We start from the raw sequence: 18,720 nt of genomic DNA on the forward strand, positions 1-18,720 counted from the left end.
TCTGTGGTTACAAAATCAAAAAAAAAAAAAAAAAGCCCCCAAAGATACACTTCATCTTTGTTCAAATAAAAAAAAGAAACAATCTCAAATTTTACAAATATATTTTCGTTTTGGAAAAAAAATCACTAATTCTTGAAATTTTAAACTATAATTATGGAAGCTTCGACAACCTTATCCCCAAACTGACATAATCTTCCCCTCACCCCAACACTCCCCCCCCCCCCACTTTGGAATCAATATTATGATCCTGGGAGCTCCTATGATGTGAAATATATATAGAGTCTTCTTTATGCATTTTATACAACTTTATCAAACTGGTAGGTAGTCCACTAAACTTCGTTTTGCACACCTTTACATATACAAAAAATGCCCTTATATGGTGGTACAGGGTATTTTGATTGATGAAATTTTATCTTAAAAGGCGTGTAAACAGATTCAAATTTTAAAGAATGGCGTCCACGTATACTTGCAAACAACGAACCCCTAACCTCTAGATCTCTTCCTCTGGGCTTTTTGTTACAATACCTGTATTTAACCTTATATTTTATATCTTTAAACATGCCACTTGTTATGATAAAATATTTTAAGATTAAAATAATATTTCCTGAATGTTATTTTGATTATTATTATCAAAGCTCACAATTTGCAAAAAAAATATTTATAGGTAATTTCCTTAAGTAAATACAACACCGGTATACGTGACTGATCTATGCCTAAGACGATATCTGCTTACATGTACAGACTTAAAAAGCATTCAAATAAAGAAGGTTCTAATTGAATTTTCTGTTAATCTCTTTTCCAATAATTTAAAAAAAAAGCTCCAAGATTTTAAAAACAATAAAACTACGTGGTACAATTTTTACAGTGTACCTAAGGTAATGTAATTATTTTTATATGTATATACGTATCATCCACAAAAGGTCATATATCTGAACAAATTGCATTGATCGTAAAGATACACATATTGATTCTATATAGTTATCCATTTCCGTATTCTATGCAACATAGCAAAGTGGCCTCAGCAACAGGAGCAACAGGTGCGCATGCGCAGTGATTTTTTCATTCACATTGAAATACGGATAAAGCAATAAAACTACTTTGTCCTAGACATTAACCTTTATATCCATTTATGATATGAAATATTTTTTTCGCACTTAGCGGGAGAACACATCATGTCATTTTAAAAAGAAATTTCGCTATATCCGTCTTCACTGTAATCGGTTTCTACGGTACTGCGGAATCTTGAAACTTCAATTTGGAAACCGCAGACAAGAGGGATACTTCAGCTGAAACGAAATAAACTTTCATTAGAAATGCATGTACATGTATGTAAGTCTTATTATAAAGTAAAGCTCTTTTCTTACATTTTTATGTATTCATATGCTTATTAAAGAAGTTTCTCTCAGGTCCTTCCCCCAGGAACACCTTTTCCCCATTCAATTTTTTTTTTCTGTACCGAAACTGATCTAACTAATAAAGATTGCCTTCAATATATATGTTCTATGATTTGAAGTAATAAAATAAAAGATGATTTGCCGATTATAGATACATGAGGTCTGTATCATAAACATGCTACTCATCGTACCTTAAAAGGGAAAAACTCGATATAATTTTTTTTTAAATGATGAAAAAGAAAAACATTTTGGACCATTTCAAAATACAGAGAAAAATATTCTAAGATGTTCTGAGTATTGACGAGGAGATGCTTGTACCTCAGATAATTCGCACGCCCATGATCGATACGTGCTTTTGATCAAGAATGGGTTAATCCTTTCATCTAAAGGGTGATAGGATGAATACATTGGATGGATTATAAAATATTTTTGTGAACGAAATGTTTTGTTTAATATTACGGATAGATGATACATTTTATTTCAAAATTCATGAAAATAACAGCTTAATCTATGTTTATACATGTATACGTATAACCGCATAAATTTTAATTTTTTATTCATAGTTCCTTAATAATGTCCAAGGGATAAAAAAAATTGATTTGATTTACATGTATAAGGCTGATAGCTAAAAGTAAGAAATGAACATCATTAAAGTGTATAGATTTTTGATGTTTTTAGGGAATTTATATATGCATTATTTCCTCGTAGAACCAAAAAAATCCACAAACTACACCGATCTACATCATTTCTTTCTTGTAGCCTGTGTGCTAAGTAACAATAGGAATTTGATTTACGTTTTGAATTGAAGTACTGAAAAGTTGCATGTGTATACAGGATTTGTGTGACAATTTTATTGAAATGTGTAATGAATTAGAATTAGCATAGTGAATTGAAATAGGTTTTGAATCATCCAATCGAATCATTTCATATGTAGCCAATCAACGTTGACATTTCAGACAACCAAGTGTTTAGAATTATTATTTGAGTAGATGCAGGGATCAATTTAGCTTTTGCTTACTTTGGTGTAACTCATTATTGGAGTTAGGTGACTTAGGTTGGGTTCCTAGGCTGTGTCGGGAAACAACAGAATTGTTAGTTAGACCACTCAGGAAAGGGAACTAGTTCCCTAGTGTCTTTGTGACTAGCCATTATAGTGTCTTCAGCTTATGTCTGTAACCAAAAGTAATACAGTGTCCTGGTGACTTGCTATGGTGTCTTGGTGACTTTAGCTAACAAGTGTCTCTGTGATTTCAAGGTGTCTCTGGGTGTTTTTAGCTGGTTGCAGGCTGTGTAGGGAAACAACAGAATTGTTGGATAAACCACTCAGTCTGCAGCTTCAGGGATCAGTTTATAGATTTGTAGTTAGGCTGACATCTTTGATTTATTAATTATAGTTGATTTTTGGTTATATTTAGATATCAGATTATTTTGTTTTCATGTTTGTTTACTAATCAATATTCAGAAAGGACCTAGGAAAAAGGTATATATAGTGGATTTCAGTCATTTGTTCTTTTCATGTCATTGATATTGTGGCTGACCGGAAAACAATGATTTTGTTTTGTTTTGTTTTTTCGTTTTTTCGTAACAAAAATCTTGTCCCCAATTCAATTTATTTTCTCAAAACCATGTAAATGGTACATGAGGTACATAAACATATAAAAACGTATATACATAAAATACAGACGGTCAAGCAAAAGGTGAGATTAATTTAGATAGCTAGAGAGCTAAGGAGAACAGAACATACATTTAATTTTAGTAATAAATGTACATATTTTTTTCACCAAATACATTTATAATGACTAAAGCTTTATTTCATAATTTTCCCCGGAACTTATGCACAGTAGCCAAATCGTCTCTTTGAAAACGAGTAGCGATGTTTGTCGATGGATGTGCGATAATGTTTCGTAATTTTTATTTTCATCCAAGAGGCCAATAAAAGGCAACAATTTATTACTATGGCTTTTATTTTCAACAAGCTTTCTTTCCTAAACATGCATCATTCAAACCAAAATTTTCAGACTGGTAATAAATTCATTATACTTTGTCTAGTATATAAAATACTAACATAAAAAGACAATGAGCTACATTCTCATAGGAGCACTTCTTAGATATCAAGGTACGAACGAAAGTACATTTAGAGGCTGACTTTTACGTAGAGGTACATGTACTACTGATTTATGACAATAGATTTGGATGGATTTCTACCCTCAAATTACCTCCTGAAACAAGTAAAAATTACACTTTAATCTATTATCTGGCTATATGTTTTAAAGGGAAAAAACACTGCAAGGAAACTGTGGTAAAATAGTTTTGAAAACAAGTCAAATCTAGACATGTGCTTCTTCTAAAAAAAAAAAGAGGGTGAACCTCAGAAAGTTAGTTACTACCTTAGTTGTCGATTTAATTCTTAAAGTGTTAAAATCCAAATAAGGATTACATTTAAACTGTAAAAAAACGCTTATAGTATATGTACTATAAGCGTCTCTTTGTCTAAATTTTTAACTTTTGAACTAAACAACACGGGGATTTATTACCTTAAGGTTTCAACCCAGACTTAATGTCATTTTGACACGGCCAAGTTCATAGTGATTTAAAATGTTATAGTTTGGTCCAATCCATAACTTTGTTTTAGAAAAATATTACTATCTCATACTTAATCATATTTCTGAAATCATTAGATGATTTGTTAATATTTACAATTTTAATTCTTTTCTCTGTGATCACTTTTTAAAAAGTTAGTTAAATCTGACTGTAAATTTCGCTAAGTGAAAGGTCAGGAGCTTAATATGCATGTCAATCGCGTGCGACTGTCTTTGTGTCTGACGTCAGAGGGCGGGGCCTATTGAAATTAATATGGGAGGCTCTGTGTATTTTAAATTTTTTAGACAGATATTATCTATATAATAAATACAATTTTATTTCACAAAGAAATGTAAATTTAAGTTCGTCCGTTATGCAAATTATCCCACGTTTCCAATTATCGTTGATGCCCTGACATACCCAACAAACTAGACAGTGATTTCTTAAATAATTATAGGTTAAGTTAGACAACGCCGTGGTAAAATTCCCCCACTATACCTGGGTCATATTCGTTGATACTTTTGTTTTTCACAGACATCTTGTCTAATCAAAACATGACTAAACAAGAGGCATATGGGCCACATTGCTCACCTGAGTAAACTTTGCCCTGCTGTTTTCCAAAATAGAATTTGAACCATCTTCTTCTCTTAATGTATACCTTGATTCCAACCTTAACCAATGGGAATGTTTGAAATTAATATTCTTTCGTGGAAGATTTGGAAAAAGTAGATTTTTTCCTATGTATTCCAAAATTAGTTTATACCCTACAGTGGCCCCACCTAAGACCCCTGACTATGTATGCAAACAAAATCTGAATCTGCAGTAAAGATGGTACTTGCATAATTTAATATCACCAATTATGGCCCTTATGTTCTTGAAAAGATTTTAAAAGATATATTTTCTAATAGCCTATAATCCATTAAAAAACTTTTATCCCCTACTGTGACCCCACATGATATCCGGTGGTTATGATCTGACCATTTTTGAATTAGGAAGCAAATACCTATAGATTTCATATTTTCTGGTCTTGACTTCTGGTCTTGATTATCTCACCTTGGAAAGGTTTCACCCTCCCTATAAATAATTTTGAATTCCCTTCACTTGAGTTTGCATTTTGTCAACTTTTATTTAAATTGGACAAGTTGCTCTGAGAAGAAGTCAACTTGTGTAAGGTTACACGAGACAGATGATCAGATCTTTAGCTTACAGTTAAGGTGAGCTAAAAAAAAAAGTAAAAAAAAATACACTCTTTCATAATAAAAAAAAATACTAATAATTAAAGAGGTTCGATCTAGATTTTAAAAGTCCCAAGAACTTTTTGTCATGTATATTTTTAGTATCTACACATATAGCTTAATTAAATATCAAAACAAAAAAAATGTGGGTCAATGCACTTCTTTTGACGCTACAGTGCATTTAATATGGCCTGTTTGCTCTGTTATTGAATCTTAAACAAAAATCATTCTTTCAAAGTTTTACTCAAATATTTTAACTACATAAATCGTGGAACCACCAAATATAGCCTTACTCTCTCTTGAAAAGACACATCAAAAATTATGACAAAGAAAAAGTTTCAGATATGTTCGCATAATAGATTATTTGACCTTTATGCACTCACAAAATGTCAATTCTCTGGCATTAAAAACATAACAAGCAATAAAATTATTTAAAAGTCTTAAATTTTTCATGAATCTTAGCAGAATAGTCAAAGTTATCTTAAATACTCATAAAATAAAATCAAAAGTGAAAGTCTATGATATAGATTTTTTTAGACAATACTAAAATAATGATAAAAAAAATATAATTCCTCATTTATTGCTTTCTGTATGGAATTTAATGTTGTTGTTTTTTTTTAAATGAATATAGTTAAATTGGCACTGTAGAATCAAAATTAATTGTAAGAACTTAAATATGATGTAGAATTTTTCGAAAAATAAGCCCAGACAAAAATCTGTTCAAAACCTCTGGATCGAACCTCTTTAAATAAACATCCAAATAAAGAGAAAAATATTTTAAAAAATTTTCTTCCAAGATGAAATACATCACATTTTGGTAATCTTTGCTGTTCAGAGACAGGGATTTTCTGTTGTCTATATAAGTGCACGCATTCAAATCAGATTATTATGCATATTAAGACTCTGTTTTAAGACACTTTTTTGGAAGATCTTGTGAAAAATTACAAATACATAGAGAAAATGATTTAAGATATGATCACATCGGGTTTTTTTCGGATAATGATTGTGTGTCGGAAGAAAATATCTCTGTGATTGAAAACAAATATAGCAAATAAATTATGTATGGATAGGCCTATATTCTGTAGCATATTTATTTCTTATCAAAGGCAGCCTCTTTGTAAATTTAGTACGTTGCTCGTCACTAATAAAATTTTTCATATTTTTTTCTGTATTTAGTCAAGTGCCCGTCTAGCAACAAAATAGTTTCAGAAGGCATATAACTTTTAAAACTTAAATATCTATTCTAGGATTTCATTAATATAAGAAATAAAAATAAAAGGTCGGAAAGAGAGAGTGGTGGGGGTAAATCCTTAATATACTTCAAGGAGCTGATCCAGCCTAGCTCCAGCTAGAACACTAATCATGAATTTAAAAGCACCAGATCATACTATTGTTCGATTTCATTTCTTGCTGAAAGGATTCTAGTTACTGCCGTTCCATTTCTTAGTTTTAAAGTAATTTTAAGTTATATTACTGCTTAGTATATTTGTAATTGTTTTCTCTGTGATAACTCTTTGAAAGTTACGTGAGTTGATTTCTTGATAATTACATGTACACCTGAATGTAAATTTCGTTAGGTGAAAGGTCAGGAGCCTAATATGCATGTCAATCTCGTGCGGTTGTCTTTGTGTCTGACGTCAGTGGGCAGGGACTATTGAAAAGTGTATTTAAATATATCGACAACATTTTTAAATACAATTTTATTTCACATATAAATTTAAATATAAAGAATCACTTTCAAGTTTGTTGGGTATGCCAGGGACATCAACGACGATTGGAAACGTGGGATAATTTATGCATAACATTATGCAATTTATACCACGATTCCAACTATCGTTGATGCCCTGGCGTACACAACAAATTAGACAGAGATTCTTTAAATAAACTTAAATTATTGGGTGAGTTATGGGTCTTGTACATGTATGTTATGACAAGAAAACATTTTCCTTTCGTTCTTGTTCTCTCAGGTTAAAAAGAATGATGCTACATTACTTTTACCCGAGTTACTTTTAAGTACGAGTGGAATTATAAATAAGATATAAATTAATATCTGTTCTCTAAGGTGTTGACTAAAATTACTGCTAAAACATTCATATATATAGGAGACACGTACAAACTAAATACAGATTCTGGTTTTCTACTCACTAAAACATCCAGAAATATTTAGATAATATATACAAACCTATATATAAGTAAAACCAATGTTTTGGGTGTTGTGTAGCTACCTGGAGGTCGAAATGTAATTAAGGAATAAAGATAGTAAACTTAAAGAGTGACATTTATACAAATACTAGGTTTTGAATCAAGAATATTTCATAAGCTATGTTTTGAATTAAGAATATACGTAAGATATGATTTCTAATAGATGTTTCGAAATAGTCCATATCCTTACATGTATATTTACATTTGCAAATTTTTTTCTTAGATGAACCTATTGAAGAGAAAATATGTTCAATTCTGTATGAACTTAGAAGGGGGCCGGAGGTCATAGCGTGACCGAATCACACGGCGAGATGATATACTGCCTGCATATTCCGTCACAGTGAAACTTGTTTCTGAACTTCTAGCGTGGTAGCGTATAGCAATGACAAAGATAAAGAAATTAAAACATATGGATATTTTTTCAATCAACAGATGTCCGTTAGATCAAATTCCTTCGGTGTGAAGAATTGTTTGAATGTCAATTAAATAGCGCTTACTTTTTTAACCCGAAATTTGTTTAAAGGTATGTAGACTGAAACAGATGATACCACCGCTTTTGACTCAACATATATAAAAAAGAATTCACAAAACAGTAAAATTATTTGCAATATCATTGTTCTATCATAATGGACAGATATTTCCTGAATTTGATCGCGAAACATCAATGAAAACATTCAAATGTTGGAGCGAGACGAACTTTTATGACCAAATAACTGCCAGTTCTAGGTCACTGTGTGTCACAACATAGTGATACATCGGGCCGTTTCTGTAATATTTATTTTCGAATATTTTCAAATATAAAGATAAGTAATAAACAACAATGTTAAAAGGTTCACTGGGAAATGAACTTGGTTGGTAGGTGGTCAAATCTTCTGAAAAGCCCTTCGGGCTTCACAGGATTTGATCACGTGACCAACCAAATTCATTTCCCAGTGAACTTTTCAGCACTGTTGTTTATATCTTAAATGAATGACAGTAGATGAGGAGTAATATTGCAGTCATGCGGCACTACTTGAAGCTCAAATGATGAAGAAAAAAATACTAGTCGCAGTTTGTCAATTTCTGAGCGAGTCAATGAAATAATTTTGGAATGTAAATAGAAGTAGTTTTAGTTCAGTGTTGAAAGTTCATTAACTAATTTATAATTCTACTCGACTTAACAAAATTTAACAAAATATCTGGTAAATTTATCAGATCAAACCTTCGAGAACTTTCAAACCTGAAACACATTTCTTAATTAACTTTTTGAAAAAAAAAAAATCAAGTAAGTTTCGAAATGGAAGCTCGAAGATAAATTGCATAAAAACAGATGTAATAGAAAAAAATGTCTTGAGACTATGAGCTAAAAAACTGCATACATACATATAATACATGTACGTTTAGAATAAAATCAATCTTTTGAGAATATGCAAAATTCAAATTCGAAAAAGACGGAAGGCGAAAGTAGTGGGTTTTTTTTTATCGAACTTTAAGAGGCTCCTTTTCATTCATATTGATCTAATTAACAAGGCACACGTTTACAGAAAAAATATTAAAGAAAACAAGATCCCGTGAAAAAGGGGACTGTCCACATTATGTATATATCGACAAACTTGAGTTACCTTTCGTTGAGTATATAACAGCCAAAGAACAGAGACGCGAACATGAAGTCAAATGAAGCGAAAACAATATTATTCAATCAGTAAAATGGATTTGGGAATATGATCAATTTGCCAATACACGTTTTCCACAATTCTGTTCCTCAAGGAATCTGAATGTCGAAATGTTTTTAAATGTCTTTTTTTGTGAGAAGAAAGAACAGAAAATGTTCAAAGCACAAAGAACGCATCATTTATAGAACTCTTTTTTCATTTTCTTTAAAAAATGTCACGTCTAAATAAAGTGCCCGTGCTCACTCTTTGAACGAGAAAAATATCATTATAATATTCTTCTGTGAATTTCAAAAAGAATATAATGATTTTAGTCAATGAAACATCATCATTTTTATTGATATCTTTTAAAAAGTTTTGAAGAAAATTGTGCATCAAAATGAAACGATTAAGACATATAGTGCATGGAATTTATTATGGCATATAGCTAAGGACGGATTTTGATAGAAACAAATTAATATCTTCTTTAAAAATGAAAATTAAACTGTATTACAATACTTCAATAATCATGTTTGATGCAACATATCATTTACAGTATTACTTAAGATGCCCGTATTGTTTCAAACAAAATTTGCGTAGAACAATAATTATCGTATGTTAAATAGCTAGAGTCCACCTTAGTTGCTAACAACTATATTATGATGTCTACTTAAATTAAAATTCATTATCGAATTTTTGTTATTTCTACGCTTCTTCATTTCTCTTATGTATATAAATCTACCACATCTCGCTATTAGCACATAGAGATAGCACCAGCATATATCAGGAGAGTACATCTACAAAAATATCAGGGATTCACTAGACAACATTGCAGTGTTCCACCACAAAAAGCTTTGTAGGTGTGTATATGTTAAGCAAAAATAAAAATCATCAAGAAGAAGGAGAGAAAGTAACTATAGGGATTCAGCACATTTGTGGTCTACGTCACACAACAAGGAATGCCTACGTCATGAGATGACGCAAGCTCTAGATCGCTGTACTGCACGAGCCTTGGCCACGAACCTTGCAACTTGAAGCGCTGTTCCCATGCTATTCTTTCCCGTCACTACTGAACCATCAGTAGGAAGTCCGTTAGCAGTTCTCGCTAAATGTCGGCTGGGAAGGGACTGCAAAAACTCAACATTTTCTTCATACTCTGGATCTGCAATGGTGAGAATTGTTAAACTACCATCAACAGCTCCAATTACAAGTGTTTCTCCCTCCATCGTTCCTGTCATAAACGTCACTTCTGCATGTGCCTTAAAGTTGGCAATCCTTTTGCCATCGGATATTCGGAACACACGTAGAGTACGATGTCCAGAGTGATAATAAACAACGTGTTTATCGTTTTCTGTGAACATGACATCAATACTGAAAACGCCCTCCGCCACCCGTGGAATCAGTGTTCTGACAGTTTTCCCCGATTTCAGATCTAGCAGTTCAAGTCCACCTCGATTTGGAGCGTACAGACCGGTTTTTCCGGTTTTCATAGCCATTCCATTCCATCTCATGACGGACCTGACCAGTGTCTTCTTCTTTAAATCAAGAATGTTTCCCTTCTCCTCGTCAATAATTACAATTTGATTTGTGTCATGAGGCATTGGACGAATTCCAGTCAGTTCTTTGTAATTTGTGTACTTCAACTGTAAATTGTACAAATGCGTTCCTGTTTTTGCTTGATAAACACCCAATACATCTCCACTCTTATCAGAGCAAGGTAGTGCAAGAAAATTGCCCTCTTTTGTGAAGCAGCCTCCTTTGAAAGTTCTGTAATTATATTCGATTGTAAAAATTGTTTCACCCTCAGGAAAAGTATATGCTTTGCATAGACCTTTGTTCCCAATCTGTTTAGATATTGCTATCACACGCACGTCCTCCTCTGCGAAAAAGAGAACAGCAACATCTTTTTGCAAGATAGACTTGAACGCATTTTCTTGATCTACTTCCCAGAAGAGAAGTTTTCCGGTTTCTGCCGCTACAACATTTTTGCCATCTCTTGTTATTTTGGCCAAGGTCACCACTGCTCGTGTTTCTAATGTGTGCACCAATTTGCCAGTGTTGAGATCCCACACTCCAACGCAATTTCTACTCGTCGTCACACCATATGGACTCTCTTCTGACAGGTGAATGAATTCGATTGGCTTCTCTAAACGATCTATGGAAAATACATCTTCCAAAATATTGTCAAAGTTCCACACTTTTATAGTTTTGTCAATGGAGGATGAGATTATCTTATTTCCTCCTGATGTCACAGCATCAATTGAGATGATTCGACCGAAATGGGCGTCTAGAACTTTCACCAAGTTCCCTTGTTTTGTATCCCAGACATACAGATTTTTTCTAACCGCTGCTACAACAAAATGGTTATTCTTCGTGAAAACGACAAGTGAAAGAAGAGGGTTCTTGTTTGGAATATTCCTTGTACGTGGAGGAAGACTTAATTTTACCAAGGAATCTTTCAGGAGGTTCCATAGTTTGAAGCCATTTGCAATTGTTGCAACAAGGTAGCTTTCATCCTCAGACAAAGTAAGAGAGAAAATGGCATCGTAATTGTCACCTAATGTACGGTCGTATTTCCAAGCATCGATATCTCTTTTGTAAACAGCAACGGCGTAGTCACTGATAGCTATACAAGCATACACACTCATTTTATCTTTCGATACAGCCACCGCACTGTGGAACTCAAACGGTGCCACAGTCTGATCGGCAACTTCAAGCGCCATATCAGAGTCAGAGTCGGTCCCACTTTTGACTATCAGGTATGTCTTGTTGTCTATTCCAAACTCCACTGACAGTAAAGGCATTTTAAGTTCGATCTCGTGACTTGAAATAAATTTGCCATTTATTTTGTATAGATACCATAACGAAGTTGTCCATGTCGCGATGTGCGTTAATGAAATGCATGTTCCAATGATTGATTCATCTTTACCTTTAATTTCTGGGCTGAGAATAAGAAAATCGCCAGTCATGATCGTACATACCACAACCTGATTGTTGTTTGTGTAACTGACTGCGTATTTGTCATTTTCGCTGATAACTAGATTTTGCATTATACCTCCAATACCGGGAACGATCTGTCGGAATACGTCACTTGTAGCGAGATCCCAGATGATGAATTTATTTGATACTGAGACTAGGTACTTTCCATTGGATGTTGTTCCTATTCCGAACGGTGCGAACGGATGACCTTCTAAAGAATATTGCAAGGGTCCCCCAGGGGTATGAAGGCAGTGATGTGCTGGAACTAAAGCGCAATGTTCTAACCCATCACTGTCACACTGCTGAATGAGACTTCGTATATTTGTGTTCTGTTGATAGTAAGGCAGAAGTCTGCCAATGATCTGTGGTCCTAACATATCTGGGTAGTGACTCAAAATCGAACTCGACAGTTTAATAGCATCAGCGATCAATTTTGCATCTTTTTGGAACACATGGTCCATAAGGTCTTCAAAATCTGCTAGGACACTCTGTAATGGCATGGAACTGAGTTTTGCGTGCAGAAATCCATAATTAAATAGGCAGTGATTGTAAAGCTCTTCGTACTGGTGGGAGCGGATCAAGTGAAACGGAAGCTCGTTGAGTTTTCGTAAATTGTATCGAATAACGTCCCCCTGCTCGTTGTAAAAGGCCAATGGCTGCTCTGGAACCTTTCGGTCGCTTTCCCCATTAAGGTCTGCTAAATGGAACATTCTGCGTTGTTGTTCCGAGTACGTGAAGGGTTTTGGAACACCTCCTCCCCAAATTCCCAGGAAGTATTCCGCTATGTTGGCATGCATACCACTGACAAAATTCAGGTTCTTGAAATATCTTTCTCTGGATGCTTCAATAAACTGTCTATGGTACCAATTGATGACGTTTACACCATCTGCTTCTCTTTCACTCAGGTAGTGCGGGAGGTCGCTGCGAATTCGCGTCCACAGAAGAGGCGGAATACGCCGCACTGGCGGTAAGTGGTATTGATACACGTCATTAAGGACTTTCTCGTCCAAGGAAAGCAAGTCCTCAAGCTCTGACTCTGACAGCCCGCTTTTAGCGGCTGTGATGTAACCAAGTGCATGTGCGACGAGAGTTTTTCCATGCTGGTTCTCAATTCGGTCATACAGTTTGATAATTGTATCATGAATTGTGAAATTCAACTGCGTCTGCTTCAAAGGTGAGTAAGACTTCCATCGACATATTTCGTCAAATACAAGTTTCACATATAACGGCAAATTACATTTTGATAAAGCTTCGTTAACAATCTCCCATTGCTCTGGCACAATGTCTCTATTGGCGTTCTTCAACCAGAATTTTAGAATAGTACCACCTAAATTTTCTCCTAATGGAAGAACCTGAACGAAATTTTCTGGCACTTCTACAAGAGCTTGTAGGGTTTCCAGCAAGTTGTACATACTGGGTATCGTGGAAACGATGAGTTTTACATTTTCGGGGAGACTTGTGGGAAGCCAGGCTAGAGAATGGCCACCGTCGGCCCCAGAGAGCTGATCCAATGAATCCAATATAATATTGAGTGGTCGCTCTGCAGTGGCAAATGTTATAAGTTTCTTGAAGTGTTGCACTAATGGTGAAAGTTCATCTGCAGGGATTTCCTCTTTGGGCTGGCCATAGATAAAGGCCAGTTGATTGCACAGACTAACGAGAAGTGGAATAACACTAGAACTGTTCGGTGTTGTTCCTAGGAATCGTAGAACGAGTACAGGTTCTGAATCCTCTGGCCACCAAGTAACAGACTATGAAAAAAGACAAAACAGAAGGATTAAATCAACCTCTGCTCACTCCTTGCTTCAATAAAAAAATGTAGATCACGGCACTCACCCGAATCACTGTGTTCTAATCAAGCCCCCCCCCCCCAACAACAACAACAACAAAAATAAACAAAAACAAAAAAAACAAAAGGGGTTCCAAGGTCCTAAGCGAGACTATACAGTGAACAAAATTAAAAAACTATAAATCGATACTTACATATAAATTTAAGACAAAATAATTTCTTGTTACTACTGAGTCTATATCCTTATTTGTATGTAATCTAGCATAAAATGCAGGTCTCCTCCTCCTTTTATGCCCCTTTCCTGCGACTGGGGTCTGGATTAAAGCAATTCAGCATGAAAGCATACCAATGTCGCAGATCATCTTTACAAAAATAAAATTTGTTTTTCAAGAAAAAAAAGAAAAAATATCATTTTGTGAATCCTATTGCAACAAGTTCAGCTGTATTTTGGCATCATTCATGTTCTAGAGTAATTGATAGCTACATCACGTTAGTCTACAAATAATAGATGTCAAACCAAATTTTGATCAGAAAATTCACTTATAGACTTCCACCTAATGTGAGGCAGCTATTAAAATTTTCTCGTCAGGTAACGTGACCTGAAGTAGAAATCTCTATATATACGTGTATTCATGATGTTAATGTAATTTTGGAACATTTTAGTATTTAAATTTAAATAATTTTTACCATGCTTGCCCCCTTCGCCGTCAGAGACGTCTTTCCACAGCCACTTTCACCATACAGGATAAATGGTTTGTTTGAAGGCCCTTGTATGTAGCCTTTGATTTTATTCACGATATCCTCTCGTCCTTGGAACACTTTACATGAATTGAAACAAGCATGTAAATGTTGCAGATGTTCCGTGTAAACTGCATCACTTGAAAGTTTTTCATACTTTGCCATTGCCTCATCCACAAGACGTGTCACTGATGAATAGAAATGCTCTTGAAAGTTCTTGAGGTATTCCGCATGCGTTTCCGGATCGATTCCCTCTTTGCCGTTCCAGTCTACTGTGTATTTCATTAAGTTTGATGGTGGACATTTAGCCGGAAGTTTTTCATCCCGAAGAGTTTTCAACAATTTTTGGGCCTCACCGTCCACATTTCTGGCGGCAAAATCGATAAATTTGGCGGCAAATCGGAAGAGGACGTTGATATTCGTGATTTCCCGGACGTAAGCGAGACAGTGTTCAGGAACGTCTTTAGCTTTTAGGATTCCACGTTCTACTTCCCTTTCAGTCACTGAAATTATTCACGAAATGTGAAAAATTACAATAAATTGCACTCCTATAAGAATAACATCAATTAGTTGAGAAATATTGTCGGAAAATATTGAGCAAAATTATTGGAATATTTATTTGACTTGTTGCTTAAGACACGTCTTATTTATTGTTCTATTTGGAAAACAAGGTAATTAACATGAATATCAGTATTTTAAAGGAAGTAATTCAAGATTTGGGTTTGGCGACCGAATTCATGTACAGTCCCTGAAACGTTCTACTTTCCCATTTTTCCGTTCGCTCACCGTTCGTTCACCGTTCGTTCAGCGTGCGTTCACCGTTCGTTCAGCGTGCGTTCACCGTTCGCTCTCCGTTCACAGTTTTGCGTTCTGCGTTCACCGTGCGCTCGCGTTCACCGTTCACAAAGCGTTCACCGTTCGCTCTCCGTTCGTTCACTTTGCGTTCACCTTGCGTTCAGCGTTCACTTATCGTTCAGTCTTCAATGTCATTCGGAACTCCCAAGTGAAAGGACTTATATTTTTTTGTAAGTAAGGATTTACAGGATTTGTAAAGGTTTTGAATTTATTGATTACCATATCGTGTTTAAAGGATCATTATTTCATGGGAAAAAATTATCTACAATATGTTTTATTATTATTCTAACTTATCTGTTAGGCTATTTATTAAATTAATCTGGAAAATAAATGTTGTTTTAAGTATGTACCTATGTAGAACGATGCTGATAAATTAAATTTACATGTAAATACGGGCAATATACGGGTACTTCAAGCACTGCAATATTTTGTTGTTATGTTAAAGCCGACAAATCGTTAATGGAGAGATAATAATCCATGTCAAGTAATTTATCAATTGCAGCAAAATTACGAAAGTATTTATAACTAACACATCTTATTTTTCAATTACTATAGAAATACATTATTAGAACTAGTTCTGAGAATTATAAATAGTACTGCGGATATCCAGTTAATTAAATATCTTTGGAGCAAATTAAATTGATAGTGTGGTTAAAAAATATTTATTCAAATGTAATACACTACAATTCATAAATAAAGTCTAATGTTAGAGAGAAAAAAATCTTTCACAATAACTTTATATTCATTCGATTTGCTTAAGACCCCCCCCCCTTTTTTCCCACCTAAGTCGGTTACTTAGTCAGCATTTCCAGTATATTTTAATTAATATTTAAAAAGAAGTCAATGCGTTTTGTAGCACAAAAATTTCAGTCTCAAAACAAACATGCATCTAAAAAAGTCATTAAACAATAGTAGTTCAAAATATACATGTGCCAACGGTGGTATTTTAAATTGGCCAGGGAGTATGTTTCAAATTCATTCCAAGTGTTTAAACCCAATGTATTTTATTTATTTGAAAAGTTGGAATCAGATCTAGAAATGATAAAAAAATGTTAAAAACTTCTTGGAAATGCCACTGTGTAGCACTTCGCCTTTGGTGTGACGAGACTTTCACACCTGCACAGTGTCGAATGATTTTGATTGACAGGACAAGCACGTGGACTTCCTGTGAACTTGAAGCAGGAAAATAAAAACCGATTATGATGGTCAAACGAAATGAATTTGTTGATTAAAAAAGGTTACTTTCACTGCCTTTTTATATTCAAATAAAAATTAAGAATTTTTGTTTATACAGGTATATGTACATATACATGCATTTGTGGAAAGGGTGGGGGGGGGGGGGTAAAACGGAATCTCTCTCGCTCTATCTTTCTCGTTTGTTCATTAAATCAAAACTATGACACGTATAACTTAAATATCAAGTTCTGAAATTTTAATCTATAACAAATAATATGAATGCTTTTTTTTTGTATCATCTTGTCCGAGTATAATCACGGGGAATTGTCTCCAGATAGGTGTAGAAGTCTGCTTAATAAATCATCATAAAAAATGAAAAGACACATAAATAAATTATTGCATTAATATTTTAAAATACGAGTGTATACATGCAATACGTCCACAGACCGTAGCAAAATATATTAAATTTTTTTCTCATTATTTTACACGGAATGGCCTTGACACGGAAATACATGTATGGTTGATACAACCGTTGTAATTCATTCTATAAGTCAGTAATGTCCTCTTCGAAAATCATTATTTGTAATGGTTTTATATATCAAATAAGAATAAGCATATTTATTTTACAACTAGAATAATTTTATCTTTTAAACTAAAGCGTTCGGTAACAATGACAATGTTATACAGCGATAAAAATGTGATTAAACAGCTGAATTTAAACATCATACATATGTGCAGAAAATAATTATTGTAAGAAACTTAATCAATAGTTTTACTTAATGTTCATATTTCATCTTTCTTAGGACAATTTTTGAATATTTATTAATTAATTAATTTATTTATTTATTTATTTTGCGCCTGACATTAGAATACAATTGATTAGATAAAATGCATGGAAAAGATGAGAGGCATTCCGAATAAATCGTTCATCTTGCGTTCACCGTTCGTTCACCGTTCACTTTGCGCTCGCGTTCGCGCTCCGTTCGCGTTCTGCGTTCACTCACCGTTCAGCGTTCACCTATCGTTCACCAAGTTGCGTTCAGCGTTCACACATCGTTCACTCACCGTTCGCTCTGCGTTCGCTCACCGTTCGTTCTGCGTTCGTTCAGCGTTCGCTCACCGTTCAAGTGGGAAAGTAGAACGTTTCAGGGACTGTATCTAATGATCACAAATCACGAAAAATTAATGTGGAATAAAACATCGATAAAGTTATTGTGGACGAACATAAATTCGCAAAATCAATCACGATTGTTGTTCAACCAATGTTAAAACAGATAAAAGTCCATTTTTTGTTCGTCTTTGTGCTGCACCTTTGCATGTGCCACCATTCCTACGCCCGGATAGATTTATACATCACGAAAAGTGCTTTTGATTGACATCAAACAGATACACTGTATGTATACAATGAATTATTGAACATAGAAAACATCATACATAATAAATATAATTCAGATAAAAAAAAATCTGCACAATTTTGTACTACAGTGCAGTATAAGGCATGACAAGATCACAGTAGTGTCAAGTATTCAAAGTTTAACGCAGCATATACCCAGAGTTCAGTTAAAATTAAACTTCATTTATATTCAATCTTGCGCCATTTTGATGAGGCTTCTGAAAGAATGTTTTGAACGCTTCATTTTCGCATCACAAGAATGAAATCTGAAAATTACAAATATTAGTTAAGTAATCTCAGAAATGCGACGCAATAAACGAAATTGAAAGCAGTGCAACGAAAGACTCCTTGACACACAAGTAGTGGGGTTAGGTGTATTTACTCTAGCTTGAATATCTCAGGACCAATTCAAAATTATATGATGCTGAAGTCTGGAATCATATGTCATATTACCTGACATAAAATAGTTGTGCATTTGGTCTTTGTCAAGTTTTCTGGCGATAAACAGAACTTGTGCTGCTTTTCGCAGGATACGGCATAATCTGCCGAAAGTGTCCCACCATTCGGCCTGATCTGCCTCTTGTAATTTTGCATGTCTCTGGAGATAAAAGGCATATGAATTTTCATAAAGAAGCAATTTGAAAATATTTCAACTACTCATTTTTGTATGATTTTTGTTTATAAACCTTTGCAAAATTATACGTTAAATTTCAAGCAATATCAATTGGTAGAACTTCTTTTATAATGGTTT

General features: G+C 34.2%; 1 protein-coding gene across 1 annotated transcript in view; it reads right to left on the reverse strand.

Annotated features, from left to right (window-relative positions):
* Positions 1 to 9,468: 9,468 nt before the first annotated feature.
* LOC133188539 (NACHT and WD repeat domain-containing protein 2-like) overlaps positions 9,469 to 18,720 on the reverse strand; it is a 32,868-nt gene continuing 23,616 nt past the window's right edge. Inside the window, exons 5-7 of the mRNA XM_061324011.1 lie at positions 18,423 to 18,567; positions 14,495 to 15,048; positions 9,469 to 13,769 (exon numbers count right to left, since the gene is read on the reverse strand). Coding sequence (XP_061179995.1) covers positions 10,008 to 13,769; positions 14,495 to 15,048; positions 18,423 to 18,567 — 4,461 coding nt within the window. The 3' untranslated portion in view covers positions 9,469 to 10,007. The remainder of the gene's footprint in view (positions 13,770 to 14,494; positions 15,049 to 18,422; positions 18,568 to 18,720) is intronic.

Source organism: Saccostrea echinata, unplaced genomic scaffold (assembly GCF_033153115.1).
Source record: "Saccostrea echinata isolate AGI-Se365-2 ecotype Australia unplaced genomic scaffold, CSIRO_AGI_Sech_v1 ptg000016l, whole genome shotgun sequence".
NCBI lineage: Eukaryota > Metazoa > Mollusca > Bivalvia > Ostreida > Ostreidae > Saccostrea > Saccostrea echinata.